General features: G+C 40.3%; 1 protein-coding gene across 1 annotated transcript; it reads left to right on the forward strand.

Moving 5' to 3' along the window:
• Nucleotides 1-245: 245 nt before the first annotated feature.
• LOC135479156 (myosin essential light chain, striated adductor muscle-like) lies at nucleotides 246-15,267 on the forward strand. The gene is made up of 6 exons (XM_064758918.1): nucleotides 246-375; nucleotides 548-575; nucleotides 11,195-11,341; nucleotides 12,906-13,073; nucleotides 13,929-14,015; nucleotides 14,428-15,267. The coding sequence occupies exons 1-6, from the start codon at nucleotides 373-375 to the stop codon at nucleotides 14,469-14,471; spliced, it is 477 nt and encodes a 158-aa protein (XP_064614988.1). The 5' UTR covers nucleotides 246-372; the 3' UTR covers nucleotides 14,472-15,267.
• Nucleotides 15,268-16,563: the final 1,296 nt, after the last annotated feature.

A 16,563-nucleotide genomic window follows, 5' to 3' on the forward strand; every position in this document is an offset into this window, starting at 1 on the left:
GCTGCACGGTAGCCAGATATTACGTCATTTCCGGTAAAATGAATTCTTCCCCGTGTGTTTGAAAGACTTAATTTTCACATATGTAGTGGAGGCAGTGAATATAAAGCCCAAGTTCGCCACTGTGACCATTTAAAGTACAAGATTCCACACAGCGTTAACTACCAGCTAGACTTCGAGCAAACACGGCAGTCTGGAGACTGGTGGAACAAGGGTTACGAACAGACGTGATCACCCCCATTTACCAAAGTAGACTAGTCCTATATAATCCGACTTGTCTACTGGTTCGGTCCTACTACATTCTTATCATTCCGAGGCAGACGTTGCAAAGTTACTTCTCTGTTAGCGGCGGCTAAATCCCTTTAGAACAGAAAAATGGTAAGTTTTCTGGCATTTTTCATCTTAGTTCATATTTTCCCCTTCTCAAAGTATATGTACGTGTATATTAGGTTGGTTAAAGTATTAAGCATGTGATATATAAAGTATATTGCCAGTACGCATTTCACTCTAATATGCATTATACCGTCATCTCTGTTTTGTTTATCTTCAGACTACTCTTTCGAGAGAAGAAATTGAAGGTAAGAATTCTGTCCTTCCTAAAAGATACCGCTTGCATTGAAATTTTGTAAGGACACATCTATGCATGTAGAATCTAGAGCTTTTACCGGGACTACGTTAATGAAACAGGCACCAGTGAAGACTAAGTAAAGGATTTCATGCAATGAAAGATGTTAGCGATTTACACATGATATACAGTTTATGAAGGAAAATAGGATTGTGCATTTTGCGCCGACTGAAGTTTCAGATATAAAGTCACACAAATATATCCGCGTCTGTTATCCAAATACAAATATAAAATCAAACTTTTGAAAGATAATGAGCATGGTTTACATGTACCATTGGCAGATAGTCTTCTCTAGAAATTGCGTTTTACGTAGCTAGGATTTTTTGGCTGCCATGCTGCTGAGCCGTGCTGAAGTCTATAGTTTTGGATAGCATCCAGTGACATACCTGACGCATGCGCATTTCTGGTCATTCTGGAGGAAAGCAGACATCTGATAGCTTATAAACAATGATAACCAGTGCCATTAACCGCCGCCATTTTGCCAGTGCATTCAGTCGTGTATATTTCAACATTTTCTTGGATGCATCATGGTAACATTTGCTGTAACTTTATAACGGAGAGAACTGCACAACTTCAACTGAAGTATAACAGTCATGTTCATTCCTGAGGAAACCGAGGTTTTCATTTTCACCGGTAGTGATATATTTCCCATCATTAAATGAAAATTTCCTTTCGATCAGTAATCAAAGCTTTGTAGTGTTCAATGCTAAAATACATATGCTTACATTAATTTTTTACTTTGACGAGATGAAATACATTCCTTCGTACAAAACATGTATGAGATCAACCGAGGACGAATCCATGAGAAACTACGGGAAATGCTCATCAATACTGAAAATAAAGCATGTGGATTTCAACATTTATTTGAAAAGTTGAAGGCATATAACAGTATTGTCATTTGATTGGTAAACCAAATCAGTCACAACCTTAGTTCCTGTATGTGTGAAACCATGTTAAACATTATTTATACTGATCGGAACAAATTCATAAATATTATGCGGGGTTACAAACCACATGCAACGACGTTGTTATAAATGAAAGAAATGACAGATTTTGTAGAATTAAATTAAAAAGAAAATTACCTTCGTCTTTTAATGACTTTCAAGCCATTATTTTAAGTTCTATTTACATGTTTTTCTGCATAGTTGTATGAGAATTGATTTTGTGAGACAGTGATACCTGACAAACGAGCGTGTAACGTGATTCTCGCAAAATCCCGTTTCCGTGTTCGTCGGCCCTATTATCTTGTGCAGAATCTCCTCGTTTTCCTGGAAGTCATCCGATCACGCTGCCCTAAAGGTCAAAATCCAAACGGTTAGAGATGTGTGAATGACGTGTAGGCCTTTCTATTTTAGGTCTAGCCGTACTATATCCTCGACTTGCACTTATAGATCTTCCATTATTTCTCTACCCGAAAAACAAATTTCAGAGACTTTATGATACTATACTATACAGCGGAGCTGGTGGAGATGATTTAGTGCAGAGGTGGCATAAAGGTTGTAGTTCTAAACAGCTAACTGTCGGCCATAGTCCTTTCATCTGAACTATGTCTTTAACTTCAGGCTAACGTCTTCTCAGATTCTAATAAGAAGGTGTAAACATGCTGTGCTCTTAATGAGTCTGTAGTCCCTTTGCACAATGTTGGGGTCGGGGTAGATGTCAGGGGAGTGGTGGTGGTGGGGGGGCCGGGGGGGGGGGGGCTGTACCTTGCATGAATCTACATTCTCGGTTTGGGTCATATCTTGTTGCTGTATATCCCATTTTGCATGTTGGGGGGAACAGGGGTCAAATTCACACCTTTATCCCAGGCAGGTTGAGGTAAACGGGAACAGGATAGCAAATTATATTGCGGCGGATTGACTCGATTTGCCACCTCGCCCCTTCAACCCCTCCCCACCTTAACCCCTCCTCCAGCCCAACACGTCTCCCTTATCCACCAGGCTTGTACCTCCCACGCCATGCCCGGGCAGCAGGAGTAAGGAAGACTCCACATACGCTGCCAGGTTCCTTTAGCCTCCAAAACATGCGAGGAAGCGCTCAGTGAGCTGTCCTTGATGAGCAAGCTGGGCAGATGTTCAGCGCGCTCTGTAGAGATGTCGAAATTGGTTGCCAGGATACCCACGTGCAGCTAGTTTATCTACACTCGACCCCTTCGAAGTGTGTTTATCTGAAAATAAAACTCCGCTACTTTTCGCTTCCGCTGAAAATCTCAACTTCGGTTCAACATGGTGAGAACCTATTGCGAAAATACAGGAATAAAGCTCATAGACAATATTTGTAACAGTATTTGCCCAATATTTGATACGATCGTAACACCTAATTTGCATTCAGCCGTTTTGATATTATTATGTTTTTATGTTATTATATTACAAAGTAGCATTGTTCTATTATCCTCAAGCACCTGCACCGTGCACATTTTGTCGTGTAAGATATCCGCAGAACAATGCACCGCTATGAAACCTTACAATTCAATGATCATATGGACCGATTCCCAGTACCATCTATAAACAGCGCAAACTCCCAACCATCTGAGAAGTTGAAATGAAGTGAACATTTATATGGTCTGAAAATATAATTCTTTGCGAAAAAAATAATTTCCAATATCATACATGATGATATTGTCTCTTAATAATTCAGTTTGTACTTTCAATATTTTGTTTGTCTTGCTGTTATTTTGAATACGTGTGCCTGCAATTATCGGTTACATGAAGAATTTTAGGCTCTGTTGTCAAGCTTGTGGTGCTTTGTAATTCCTGAACGTTGATGATTATCATCGCCTTGTCTAACGTTCAGCCCTTCATAGTGAAGCAGATTTCTAAATGTTCCAAAATGAAAGGGTGTTTTTACACATATGGCAACAAGGCAAAGTGTGATATTGACAAAGGAAAGAGGCGAAACATGAGACCACTGAGCAAAATGTGATGTTATACACCACTGAGGAAAGTCTGATACCGAAGGAGGAAACATGCAGAGACATTACGCCGTTGAGCAAAGCGTGATACTGACGGGGGAAACGGACAGAGACATTACACCGCTGAGCAAAGCGTGATACTGACGGGGGAAACGGACAGAGACATTACACCGCTGAGCTACACGTAAGTGTGATACGGACAAATGAAATAGGCAGAGACATTACACCACTGAGCTAAGTGTGATACGGACGAAGGAATCGGGCAGAAACATTACACCACTGAAGTAAGTGTGATACGTACGAAGGAAACAGGCAGTTACGTTGCACCCCTGAAGTATGTGTGATACAGACGAAGGAAACAGGCAGAAACGTTACATCACTGAAGCAAGTGTGATACGGACAAAGGAAACAGGCAGTTACGTTGCACCCCTGAAGTATGTGAGATACGGACGAAGGAAACAGGCAGAAACGTTACATCACTGAAGTATGTGAGATACGGACGAATGAAACAGGCAGAAACGTTACGTCATTGAAGGAAGTGTGATACGGACTAAGGAAACAGGCAGAAACGTTACACCACTGAGCTAAGTGTGATACGGACGAAGGAAACAGGTAGTTACGTTGCACCCCTGAAGTATGTGAGATACGGACGAAGGAAACAGGCAGAAACGTTACATCACTGAAGCGAATGTGATACGGACGAAGGAAACAGGCAGAAACGTTACGCCATTGAAGGAAGTATGATACGGACGAAGGAATCGGGCAGAAACGTTACACCACTGAGCTAAGTGTGATACGGGCGAAGGAAACAGGCAGAAACGTTACACCACTGAAGCAAGTGTGATACGGACGAAGGGAACAGGCAGAAACGTTACACCATGGGTAACTGCTTTTTTAATAATTATGATATCTCCCATTGGAAGGAGTTGTCGGGGTCGAAACAAATGTTAAGGAGTTTAACATTATGAATTAGAAAAGTACTCCAAATGCATTTCCCAAACAATAGTGTGGAAGTCCAGCATAATCAGTGCGTTAAGCTTGTAGTGTTACATGTCACTAACAAAAGTCAATTTTCAAAGTGAGTACGACTGATTTTCAGAGAGCTGAATATATGCGACAAGCTAAAAGAAACAGACTGAAGTGAGCTTCCGGCAGAAACTATTAACTCGTAGGGGAATAAGTACAACCCAGCATGGCTAACCTGCCGAGTGTACTACGCCTACACAACTCACCACAGAGACTGCAGCCTTGCTGGTTTGTTATTCTGCTTAACACAGATTACTGTAGTTTAAAAATATACACAACTGCAGCCAGCTAGCATAGCTTAAGGCGTCAGCTGCAAGTTTATATAGCTTGCCTCGGTTCATATCTGCTCATAAAACAACCGCAGAATGCGTGCATCCCACGTTTGATTGTGTAACGCTGCGATTGGTTCACTTGTAGAAGATTCGGATGAAAATAAGAAAAACGTTTTCCCACACATCTGGTGAAAAGTTCTAAATTGCATCGTCTGAACGTTGATTACCATCAGGGCTCGTCCTGTTTTCATTGGACAAATCTTATTCGTCGAGTTGGTACGACAAATCGCTCCTTCTTCTGAACGCGACATAATGCAAGCTGAAGGGTATAGACAGTCTTAAATATAATCAAGATGAGGTGACTGATGTTTGACCAAAGGTAAGCCACAGCCAATACATTTGTATATCATGGACTTATTCGGAGTGATGATGATCACGTCAGCATTGTGATCGGCTTAGTTCATAAGTTAAATGAGGAGGAATAAAACAAATTATTTGTAAAATAGTCGAGATGCAACTTCAGCATTTCCAAGTAGGATATAGACAGTAAAACATGGATCTAGTCATTGGCCAGTCTCGTGAGCATTCAACCAACCAATCAGTTAAGCTATTTTAGGTGCCTGTCAACGTGTAGCAATTCCCTAAGACAGGAAGCAAACGTAAACAATTTTAGGTAGGGGGCTTGTAATGTTTACACGGCTGCTCTGATCTACAGACAAAACGTTTTACAGAAACCAGACCTCGTGAGTAATTATAGATAGGAACGTGCACTTGGGAGATTCAAAAACTTTAAGAGGAAACATTCCTTGTGGCAGTTGTGAAATCATCAGTGGTGGACGCCCACATGGTTACAAACACTAAGATAAATTAGCACCCCAGTACTTCATTGGTATATTAAATACATAAATATATACATCAAATACATAAATTATTAAAATAAATTTTTTTAAAACCTTGCTCGGTCATAATGATGAGTGGGCTGAGCCTTGTGGATCTTATACACTTCCCAACTCTACCGCGCCCAATTTGAGACATTCGAATCTACCCCAACCCACTCGACCATCACCACACCCGACCCTCGCCCCAATCAACCACCACTCCACTCCACCATCACCTCACCCGACCAACAATCCCCTCCCGTCCACCACCTCCACCCGACCACGGCCTCAGCCGACTGCCTCACTCGACCACCACCCCCACTCGACCACCACCTCCACCCGGCCACGGCCTCACCCGACCACCACCCCACTCGACCACCATCTCCACCCGAACACAGCCTCACCCGACCACCTCCCGCACTCTACCACCACCCATACTCGACCACCACCACCACTCGACCACCACCTCCACCCGACCACCCATACTCGACCACCACCACCACCATTCGACCACCACCCCAACTCGACCACCACCTCCACCCGACCACCTCACCCGACGACAACCCCCACTTGACCACCACCTCCACCCGAACACGGCCTCACCCGACCACCACCCCCACTCTACACCCCCCCCCCCCACTAGACCACCACCCCCACTCTACCACCCCCACTCAGAACCATCTTGATAACGGTACGAAGATGTTTCTGAAATGGTTTCGAGTCACACGGTTGTTTTTGAAATTAGAAACTACAAACGTCTTCTTCATTATGTTCTCTTTCTTTTCACATATTATCTCTCTCTCTCTCTCTTTCTCACTTTCTCTCTCTCTCTCTCTCTCTCTCTCTCTCTAGAGTGACAGCTAGAATGGTAAAAGTGACAGCTAGAATGGTAAAGGCTACCGAACAGTGTTTCTCTGGTTCATAAGCTTACATTTTTACAACAGCCAGTCATCTGCAGCTATTCTATAGCATTATTACTTTATTATTTTTAGCCCCGTATTTTCTGGTGTAAACGAAAGGGTTGCGTATCGTGCTCTGTTTATTTCGTTTTATAGACTAGCTTACAGCACAAGAACTTGCGCCCATTCCACTGTACGGATGTAATTGCCTGCCCACAATAAATATAACTTTACAATAATTCTGTGATGACGATGTTGGCCAGGGTTCAAGACACTATGGGATGTCATAGCCTTTGCAAATTTGTGCTTGTTCAATCATCTCGACATTGTTGCACTCGCGTTGTTCATTATTCTCATTCTTGAACCATTGTTCACTGGCGTAGTTCATTGCTCGATTCATGTAGTTCTTTGTTCAGTTGCATAGTTTCACTGTATATGTGAGGTTTCCATTGTTCAGTGGTTTAGTTCATTTTTCATTTGATTGGCCCATTGTACCCTTGCATTAATGGTTGTATTTCCCAAACTGCACAAGGGAGTAGCCTGCATTTTGTTTCTCTGGATACGAGCTTCTGGTGGCACAGAAGTTATTGGGCTATGTTGTAAAAAGATAACGACTTGCAGTGGAATTAATTAGTTTTCTGGGAACTTGCGTCAGGCAAGATACGCACTTGTAAGACGGACAGGAAACTGTACCTGTTCGGTGTAGGCATTTATCCGATGCCAAGTCAGTGATTAACAGACACTAACACAGTATTTTGGTTCATATGTAGTGTTCCGTTCATTTCACGTATGTAACCGGGCTTTGGCAAACATACCGAGTCAGCAGTACAGTGAGCACATCGCAATGTAGCCCAGTGCCAAAATGGTAACATTGCACACTAGTGCATTGGGCATAAAGCATGTGAGAATGCAATACTTTATGGAAGAAGTACAAAAAATAGCATTGTACATTATAACTGTGGGCAATTGCCGAAGTAACGGGTCCTTAGATGCCCCAATACGTTATTTGGGTAATTCATAAACAACGCAACCAGTGGAACACAACTCGTTTTACATTGCAAATTCTGTCAACAGCTTGAATGAAAAGCTGACAGCATAGAGAGTAAGTTGGCAAATTGTCACACATATTACCCGTTAAAACCGGCTTCTTGTCAATTTACCTAAGTTAGGGTTTTATTCTGACTGTTCACGTAAATGCTTAAAATGGCAACCTATACAACCCCTTGCACCATGGCTTTAATAGAATTAGGTTAAGGTGCAAATGATGTTAATTGCAATTTACTAGACGTCACTGGTCTAGAATTCTCAGATTTCTTTGTCGTCGTCAAACTTAATCAACAATTGCATGAAACCAATCCAAAAGACCAGGATAGCAGAATCCTGGTTTGTGCAGGAATACAGTATATAACATTTAGTTGACTGGGTTCAAATCACTGAGTCCGCGTCAAAGTCGGAGGATCCGGCATCAAATCCGTGGTCGGGTCTTACCAAAGACATTAAAAATGGTACTTGCTGCTGTCTTGCTTTGTGCTCAGCACTGGGCGGTTAGAGCATGGAAACATGATTGGTTTTATTAAGTGATTCCTATGTTTCTACTCTTCCCATATTAGGCGATGTCATAAACAAATTCGTTTAGTTTCTCATTTCATAACAACCACGTGTAATATCTCAGGTCATAAGCCTGTCATATCTCATGTCATAATAAACAAACACGTGTAATATCTCTGGTCATAAACAAACACGTGTAATATCTCATGTCATACACAAATACATGTAATATCTCAGGTCATAAGCATGTAATGCATCATGTCATAAACACGTGTAGTAACAAATACGTGTAATATCTCAAGTCATAAACCAACACGTGCAATATCTCAGGTCATAAACAAGTAGGTGTAGATACGTGTTCATTCGTGTGATCTCACGTGAAGTTTGGAGGAATAGACTTAACAAACTCCTAGGTATATTGGGTAAGTCAATAGGTCATAGATTTCTCTTACCCAATTCAATGAGAGTAGAAAGGAATTACCTGTCTAGTGATGTACTTTAACCTGAGGCTCATACCTTTTTCTCCAAGTTTGTTTCTGTAACCGACTAAGAGGGTACAGTAATGCTAGACCTACATGTTAAGTACAGATAACCGTTACAGCCCACGGGGCCTCCGAACACGTTGCTAGGAAACCACGGACAGTGTGTAAATGTGAAATCCAAGATGTTCTGGCGAGTAGCGGAATCGGTAAAAATATCACCCTGCGCCGAGTCGGAGGTGGCCTTAAAAGGTAGAATGCTGCGGCTGTTGATGCGCATTGAAGAGGGTCGAGAGGGTTTAATGCGGCACTAACCGCTCGTTCAAAACCCACCATCAGAACAATGTGTTTTTGGCATTCTGAAGGCATAATATATAACGACAAATGATGACTTCTTGCAATTTCTACGCAGTTGTAAAAATTACGTTTTACAAAATTTGCCAGCAGCTATTTATGTTCTAGAGAATGCTCCCCTTCTAGTGCTGTGCCGGTCTATTTAATTGGCAGTGCTGAAAACACACGTACGCGTGTAAGTCTCAGTTGCTGCATTGCCAGATAGAAGCATTTCTAGAACAAGTGTGTTCCTCCTCTTTCTCTATCCTTCTTAACTGCTGACGATGTTATCCAAAGTAATTTTTTAAATAAATATTTGGATGTTTATCGACACTTGGACACGTTAAGGCGTCCAACACTTAGATTTCAGAAGGTTTATATAAATACTAGGTCAAACTTGTCTTTCGCAGTCTTTAAACTAACATAAACTTTATGATTATCTAATTATCGTTAGGATAAAGCTGTCCAAACACATACCTAAGCTTTATTAAGCTACAGAATGCAAACATCGGGATGTATGACATATTGTAGGTGTTTCTTTTTTTTTTCGTAAAATATATAAAATGCACCTTAGATTTTATACCCATCATACAGAAAGTGCAGTTCTGCAACGACCTTGCACTATATTCTTTGAATCAACATCAGGTCCACAATTTTGAAAATGCATGTTGAATAGAAAGTTTTTTCTGCAATATCCTTTCATTAAGTGAAAATCGTGAAGATTTTTGAAATATCTAAGCCATGCTGATGAATACTATAATTAAATCTAAGTGACTGCTGTACTGCACGTGAAGATAAACATCGTATATATAATAAAAACAAACCCGTTATTCACGAAATGAATCCATCTTCTTTTGCCAATTTATTTATCGTTAAACGGCTTCCTCTTTGAATTTTTCTTTGCTTTGCTGTAGTGTGAATGCCATCTTACAGCATGGTGTATGGCCCGATAGCAAACATAACAGTTGTTTTGTATAGAATGCTGGGCTTGTGCCAGCCTGTTGAGTGAGCGGAAAACTTTGGACTTTTTTTCGAATTTTTCCGTTAACATAGCAGAATAGTATTTTCCTTGAAAGGCTGTTTTGTTCATGTGTTTCTGACAAAACGGAATATTGCGGATCAGGTAAAACTATACTCTCAACTACAAATCTATGTACTTTATTCTACACCGTCTTATAAATTCTTGCCCTGCGTTATTCGTTTTTTAATATTTTTGGAGGATTTTTTTGTGTGGTGTGAGGGAGGTGGGGGGTAATGCTAGGCAACATTTGTTCTGGCGTTTTTTGTGAACAAATCTTGTGACTTGCGAAAATGTGAAAGAGGGGAATTTTGAAACACACTGTTGTCATAATGCCCTTGTTACCAAACTAAAAGCCTTACTGGACAGCCTTACTTTAAGTTTGAGATCATGTCTTAGATGTGTTTGCGAGTTTAGAGGAATGGCGTTCTGTCAGTTATGCGGCTGAATCGAAGCCACCTATCAGACCGCCTGTTTCTGTTTCCCCCTCAATTTGTTTTCTCTGTCATGCAGAATATTTTCTTCCAGGAAAATAGGCCTTCTCCTTTATTAAAAAAAAAACGTACGGGCGCACATTATTTATCGACTAGAAGCTGGTAATTGCTCACATTTTATCTAACCATAACTATATTGCACTGACAGTATTAGAATAACACTGCGGACAACTACTATTTGCTGAGAAATTATATCTCCACCATATATAAAAGGATTAACTAATTTAATCAACACAACCACCAACAGATAGTATAAAGTTTTGTTTATTTCTTGTACACTTATCCAACATGAAAAATGGTGTTTTTTCCATCCGTATCTGAAACTTTTATTGCTTGTCATATGCATGTGTGTTTTTCAGGTATTTCGCCTAAGATTTCACAAGCACGCAAATACATTGAATTGTCAAAGACTAACGAATTTTTTAAAACTCTATTTATACATATATATTCATTTTTATGCCATCGGTAATTCCGTAAACTGATTGCTTTCATCCAAATAGTGTCAGTTTTGGAATCTTAGCATTAACAGCAGGAAAACCTAGGACAACCCACCGCACTATTTCATTAGATATGCTACATGACATTTTTGAATTATATGCTTTTTCCATACTTTCCGTCTCGAATTTCACATTTATCTCTTGAGACCTTCACCAGTGTTGCACAGTTATGTGATTTTTACAGTGTCTGACAAATCTGGGTGTTTTCTCGTTGCAGATGTCCGTGACGTATTCGACCTGTTCGATTTCTGGGACGGTCGGGACGGCATGATTGACTCCCACAAAGTCGGCGATCTTCTCAGGTGCATCGGACTCAACCCAACGCTCGACATCTGTTACAAAAATGGCATGGCAAAAAAGATGGGTAAGACATCTACTTAAGCGTCTGATAAAATTCAGACAATTATTTTACATACTAGTATTTCGATGTTTGTCTACATCTTACTTATCTACTTCACTTATTCAACGATGGTCAGTCAAATGGGGCAACTAGACCACCATGAAATCACCGACAGTATAATCAAGAATTTGACAAAGTGTAGTACTTCCTTATCGGGATTGCTTGCAAGTTGAGTATAAGAATATCTTACTTTCGACATATGCCAGTTTCCCTACTCTGTAATAACAGATGGTATACTTTTTCAGTAAAGTTTGCCGGCAGTTTGGACTACAGCGTATTTTTACAATAAAGTTTGCTGACAGTTTGTGCTACAATTTATTCTTACAGTAAAGTGTGCTGGTAGTTTGTATTACAGTGTATTTTCACTGTAAAGTCTGCTGGTTTGGGCTACAGTGTATTTGTACTGTAAAGTCTGCTGGTTTGGGCTACAGTGTATTTTTACAGTAAAGCTTTCTGGTAGTTTGGGCTCCAGTGTATTTTTAGAGTCAAGTTTGCTGGCATTTTCAACTACAGTGTGCTGGCAGTTTGGACTACAGTGTATTTTAGAGTAAAGTTTGCTGACAGTTTGGGCTACAGTGTATTTTTACAGTAAAGTTTGCTTGCAATTTGGGCTACAGTGTCTTTTACAGTAAAGCTTTCTGGTAGTTTGGACTACAGTGTATTTTTTGACTAAAGTTTGCTTGTAGTTTGGGCTCCAGTGTATTTTTACAGTAAAGTTTGCTGGCAGTTTGGGTTACAGTGTATTTTTACAATAAAGTTTACTGGTAATTTGGGTTACAGTGTATTTTACAGTAAAGTTTACCGGAAATTTGGACTACAGTGTATTTTTGCAATGAAGTTTACTGGCAATTTGGCCAACAGTGTATTTTTACAGTAAAGTTTACTGGCCTTTTGGGCTACAGTGTTTTTTTCTGTAAATGAACAGCTGTCTTCTGACTAAATTTACAGCCATTTACGTAAAGGTACATTCTTTATCAACCAAAGTTCCAAAGGTATATAAACAACCATACACCAATATTACATAAGATTACGGCTAATATGAGTATATGTAATCCCTGGTATGTGAATATTGTAAACACAGAACAGAGACTTATACCAGCGTGATAGCGCAGAAAAAATCTTCAAGACGAAATATCAGGCTGTATACCCAATCAACACGCAGGTATAGCGAACTTATCACAGTGAAGTGTTAAGGTAAACTTTTCTTGAATTAATACTTTAGTCAACGTGCGCTGTTATGTCACGGACTCTTCGACGCTGTGCACCCGAAAGTGACATCAAGCCTCGCACGATGAGAAGAAGAGCACACGACCCAGGTCGAAGGCTTGGTTGAGCTTGGATAAACTATTTCCCTTATGTGAACTGCTAGATGGTTTTGCAAAGGTGTTTAATCTCAAAATAATGCCACAAGAAGTTTGTCCAGATATTATTAGTTGTTGAATCATTAGTCCTCTTCTGAAAATGAAGGCAAGAAAATATATTAGCATATTGTCATGCTGAAGAGTTTATTCTTGTTTCTGTTCGGCAGGTGAAGGTCAGTACAAATTTGAAGAATTCCTTCCTATCTACCAGGCTGTCAGTGACGATAAGGACAAGGGGACTCACGCCGACTTCGTAGAGGCTTTTAAAACCTTTGACAGAGAAGGGCAGGGTTACATTTCATCAGCAGAACTCCGCCACGTCCTTACGGCGCTCGGTAAGAACATCTCCCGTTGTGCTCTCGAGAAATCTGACTTTTGACTTCTCACCATCGCCCAGAACTACAAGTAGCTGTATATGTAAATAATAACAACGCTCAGCCATGTGTGTTGGCTGATGTATGTATGAAGATAATTCAAGCAGGTGCCCCATTGAAAATAGCTGATTATTATGTTAATTATGGGAATTGTAGTCCTCCATTGTCAACGGCTTTTGGTGAGATTGCAGTTTAACGCTTGTGTTAATCTTAAAACGTCAAAACTTGCGAGAGAAAACGGAACATCTATTAGCTACGATATCCACTTTTCTCGGCACTGAATAAAATGGTCTTACCTCTGGTTTACTTGGAAACTTTTTAGTTTATACCACAGGTTCGAATATAATGTTATCAAATATTTCCTTCTTTTGAATCCTTAGATTTAGTCAAAATGATCGTTTTACTACCTATCTTGTAGCCCATCATCCACAGAACTTGGAACACATGTTTGTGATAAATGGGCAGACCTGTGTAGATTAAATGTGATCGTACTTAATGGAATAGTTTTCCCCATTATGGTGACTCGGGTATAAAAGCTGAATTGACCTTTGCACCCTTGCAATTCATGAGTGATACTTCATCATTTCATGCACAAAACGTCACGACAAAGACAAGAATGAAACACGATTATATAGCTGTGATCCAGACTTTTTTAGGCTAGAAATTGAAAGCTTTAGTTTCATTGGTTTTGTGTATTTCGCTTGTAAATTTTCATATGCTAGGTGTGATATTATATAGTTTGTTCCTTTTAAATTTTCAACATTTGCATCTCTTATGATATTTACCTATATGCTAATGAACCCTCGGTTTTAACAGGTGAGAAACTTAAAGATGAGGAAGTGGACGAAATTCTCAAATATGTTGACTTGAGGGAAGATTTAGAGGGTAACGTCAAATACGAGGGTGAGTGGAAATAACTCTTTGTTGCAGATAGTAAACAGCAAATATAATCAAATTACGTTCTGTGTAATACTTCCCAGTTCGACTTCAAAATAGCATTCAATGATGTGTAAGTCGATTTAGTAAAGTCTACCATATTTTATATACTTTTTCGAGTTATTAAACCCCGATTTTAGACTCGACAATTCTTGAAAATAGCGTTAAACAATAATCACTCATATAAATAAATAGATTCAACAAAAATTAATTTGTTTTTAAAATAATATTTTTAGATAATTTTAATAAAGTGTTCCTTTTATCTCGTAACATGTTCCCGACTTTTTCGGTATTTTTTTCGTAGGACATGCCCATAAACCTATACGCTGTGATATTTGTCAAATAGTCCTTAATATCAAAATCGCTTTTTATTCCGTAGAATTTATCAAACGGGTGATGGCTGGGCCGTTCCCTGACAAATAAACCAGCGTGACCATGGTGACGCACTTCATCACAAAAACTCCTCACAGACGATGTACAGATTCCCATCCCACCGTCTTTCCCCGACAACTCAAGCCGAACTAGGAGACGTGATAAGGTCTTACAAGATGCTACCAGGAGGATTCAAGCGTTTCTCTTTAGAAGTAACTCATAGAACTTTGCCGCCTCGCCAATAGATGCCATACTCTCGGAAGGACAAGAATGATGGTGCCTCACTCGGCCGCTAGGTAGCGCTCCGAAAAGAAATGTAGTCTTATTTTCTGCCATATTTATTCAGAGTTGTAACACGCATGCGCGTTTCGGCGTTACTAACTCCAACTAATACGGAGACAACGCTTGTAAGCTTTCGCCCGGCCGTGGGATTTTGTAAGACCTTTTCAACATTTAGACAGAGCAACAGTTTTTATGATGAAAACCCCAAACTACCAGACCTTTCAAATTCTTGACATCTTGTATCATGATGCTCGGAAATTAATTTATTGAAATCTTTATCTATTTTGCCGTGTGTAAAGTACTTTCGTTGTGAATGAGATACAGAACTGTTTATCAACTAACAGCTTCCGGTAACGGTTGCGCAACCGTGAACATCACATCCGGGAAGAAAACATTTTAACGTGAGAATGGCCAGTTGAAGACTTGCACAATTTTGTACATTGATGTTCATGATGGAACCCAAAGGACATATTGGACTCACAAAATAAGTGGACATCCCTTTTGCAACCTCGACGGTGTGAATAGTGCAATAAACGTTCCCGAATAAAAGCCATTTTTTCTTTTACTTTTACATTTTTACATTGCTTTCTATATAGTCTCATGTGGAAACCTACCATAAAGTGTGCTTTCAGTGAATGTCCGTTACAATCTATGTACATAAAAATTTATTACATTTATTTATTTAACGTGTACAAAGGCAAAGCGGAAAATCTTTTATAAGGCGGAACATCTAAACCAAATTCCTCTTTTTTAGATCGATTTAGCGCCCCACAAAAACTGAGAAAGAAACTTGAGAATGGTACAATAGTTACAGACTTTTATTTGAAGCAAACTTTACTTGCGACTTAACTTACGTTTTGTTTGATTGACATATACTACAGATTAAACTTACCTTTTAACGTACACTTCTGAGAGCACCACCTATTCGGCAAATCGCGGAGCGCAGTGGGTGCCCTTAAACATTTTCCTGGTTCTTCCACACTCACGGTTACTTGGGCTATACTTGAGGTCTGTCGTCGTACTTAACAATTTTTTCAGTCATATGTCGACAAGGAGTTCATTAGGTGTATGCACATATATTGTGTCTTCTGACACCCCGTGACATGACACCCCACCAAGTCACATTATACTCACACCGAGCCAGTCATGTTTCCTTGCTGTAGCCTCTCACTGCTGAGCACCAAGCGAGGCAGCAGCAGGTTTTATAGATGAACTATATAAAGTTACACCTGTCAATAATGAAGTGTCCTTTCAATGCGCTTCTGAGTTCGACACGTCGCTGAGTGCATTGGGGTTCCTGAGACATTTCAATATTATTTGCCGCAAATATAAATCTGCCACAAACAAACGCATAGGATGACACATGCTTGTGCTGCACAGTGTCGTCTATGACACACGCTTGTGCTACACAGTGTCGTCGATGACACGTTAGTGCTACACAGTGTCGTCGATGACACATGCTTGTGTTGCACAGTGTCGTAGATGACACATGCTTGTGCTAAACAGTGTCGTCCATGACACATGCTTGTGCTACACAGTGTGGTCGATGACGCATACTTGTGCTACACAGTGTGGTCGATGACGCATACCTGTGCTACACAGTGTCGTAGATGACATGCTTGTGCTACACAGTGTGGTCGATGACGCATACCTGTGCTACACAGTGTCGTAGATGACATGCTTGTGCTACACAGTATCGTCGATGACACATACTTGTGCTACACAGTGTGGTCGATGACGCATACCTGTGCTACACAGTGTCGTAGATGACATGCTTGTGCTACACAGTGTGGTCGATGACGCATACCTGTGCTACACAGTGTCGTAGATGACATGCTTGTGCTACACAGTATCGTCGATG

The sequence above is a fragment of the Liolophura sinensis genome, chromosome 12, assembly GCF_032854445.1.
Source record: "Liolophura sinensis isolate JHLJ2023 chromosome 12, CUHK_Ljap_v2, whole genome shotgun sequence".
Classification (NCBI taxonomy): domain Eukaryota; kingdom Metazoa; phylum Mollusca; class Polyplacophora; order Chitonida; family Chitonidae; genus Liolophura; species Liolophura sinensis.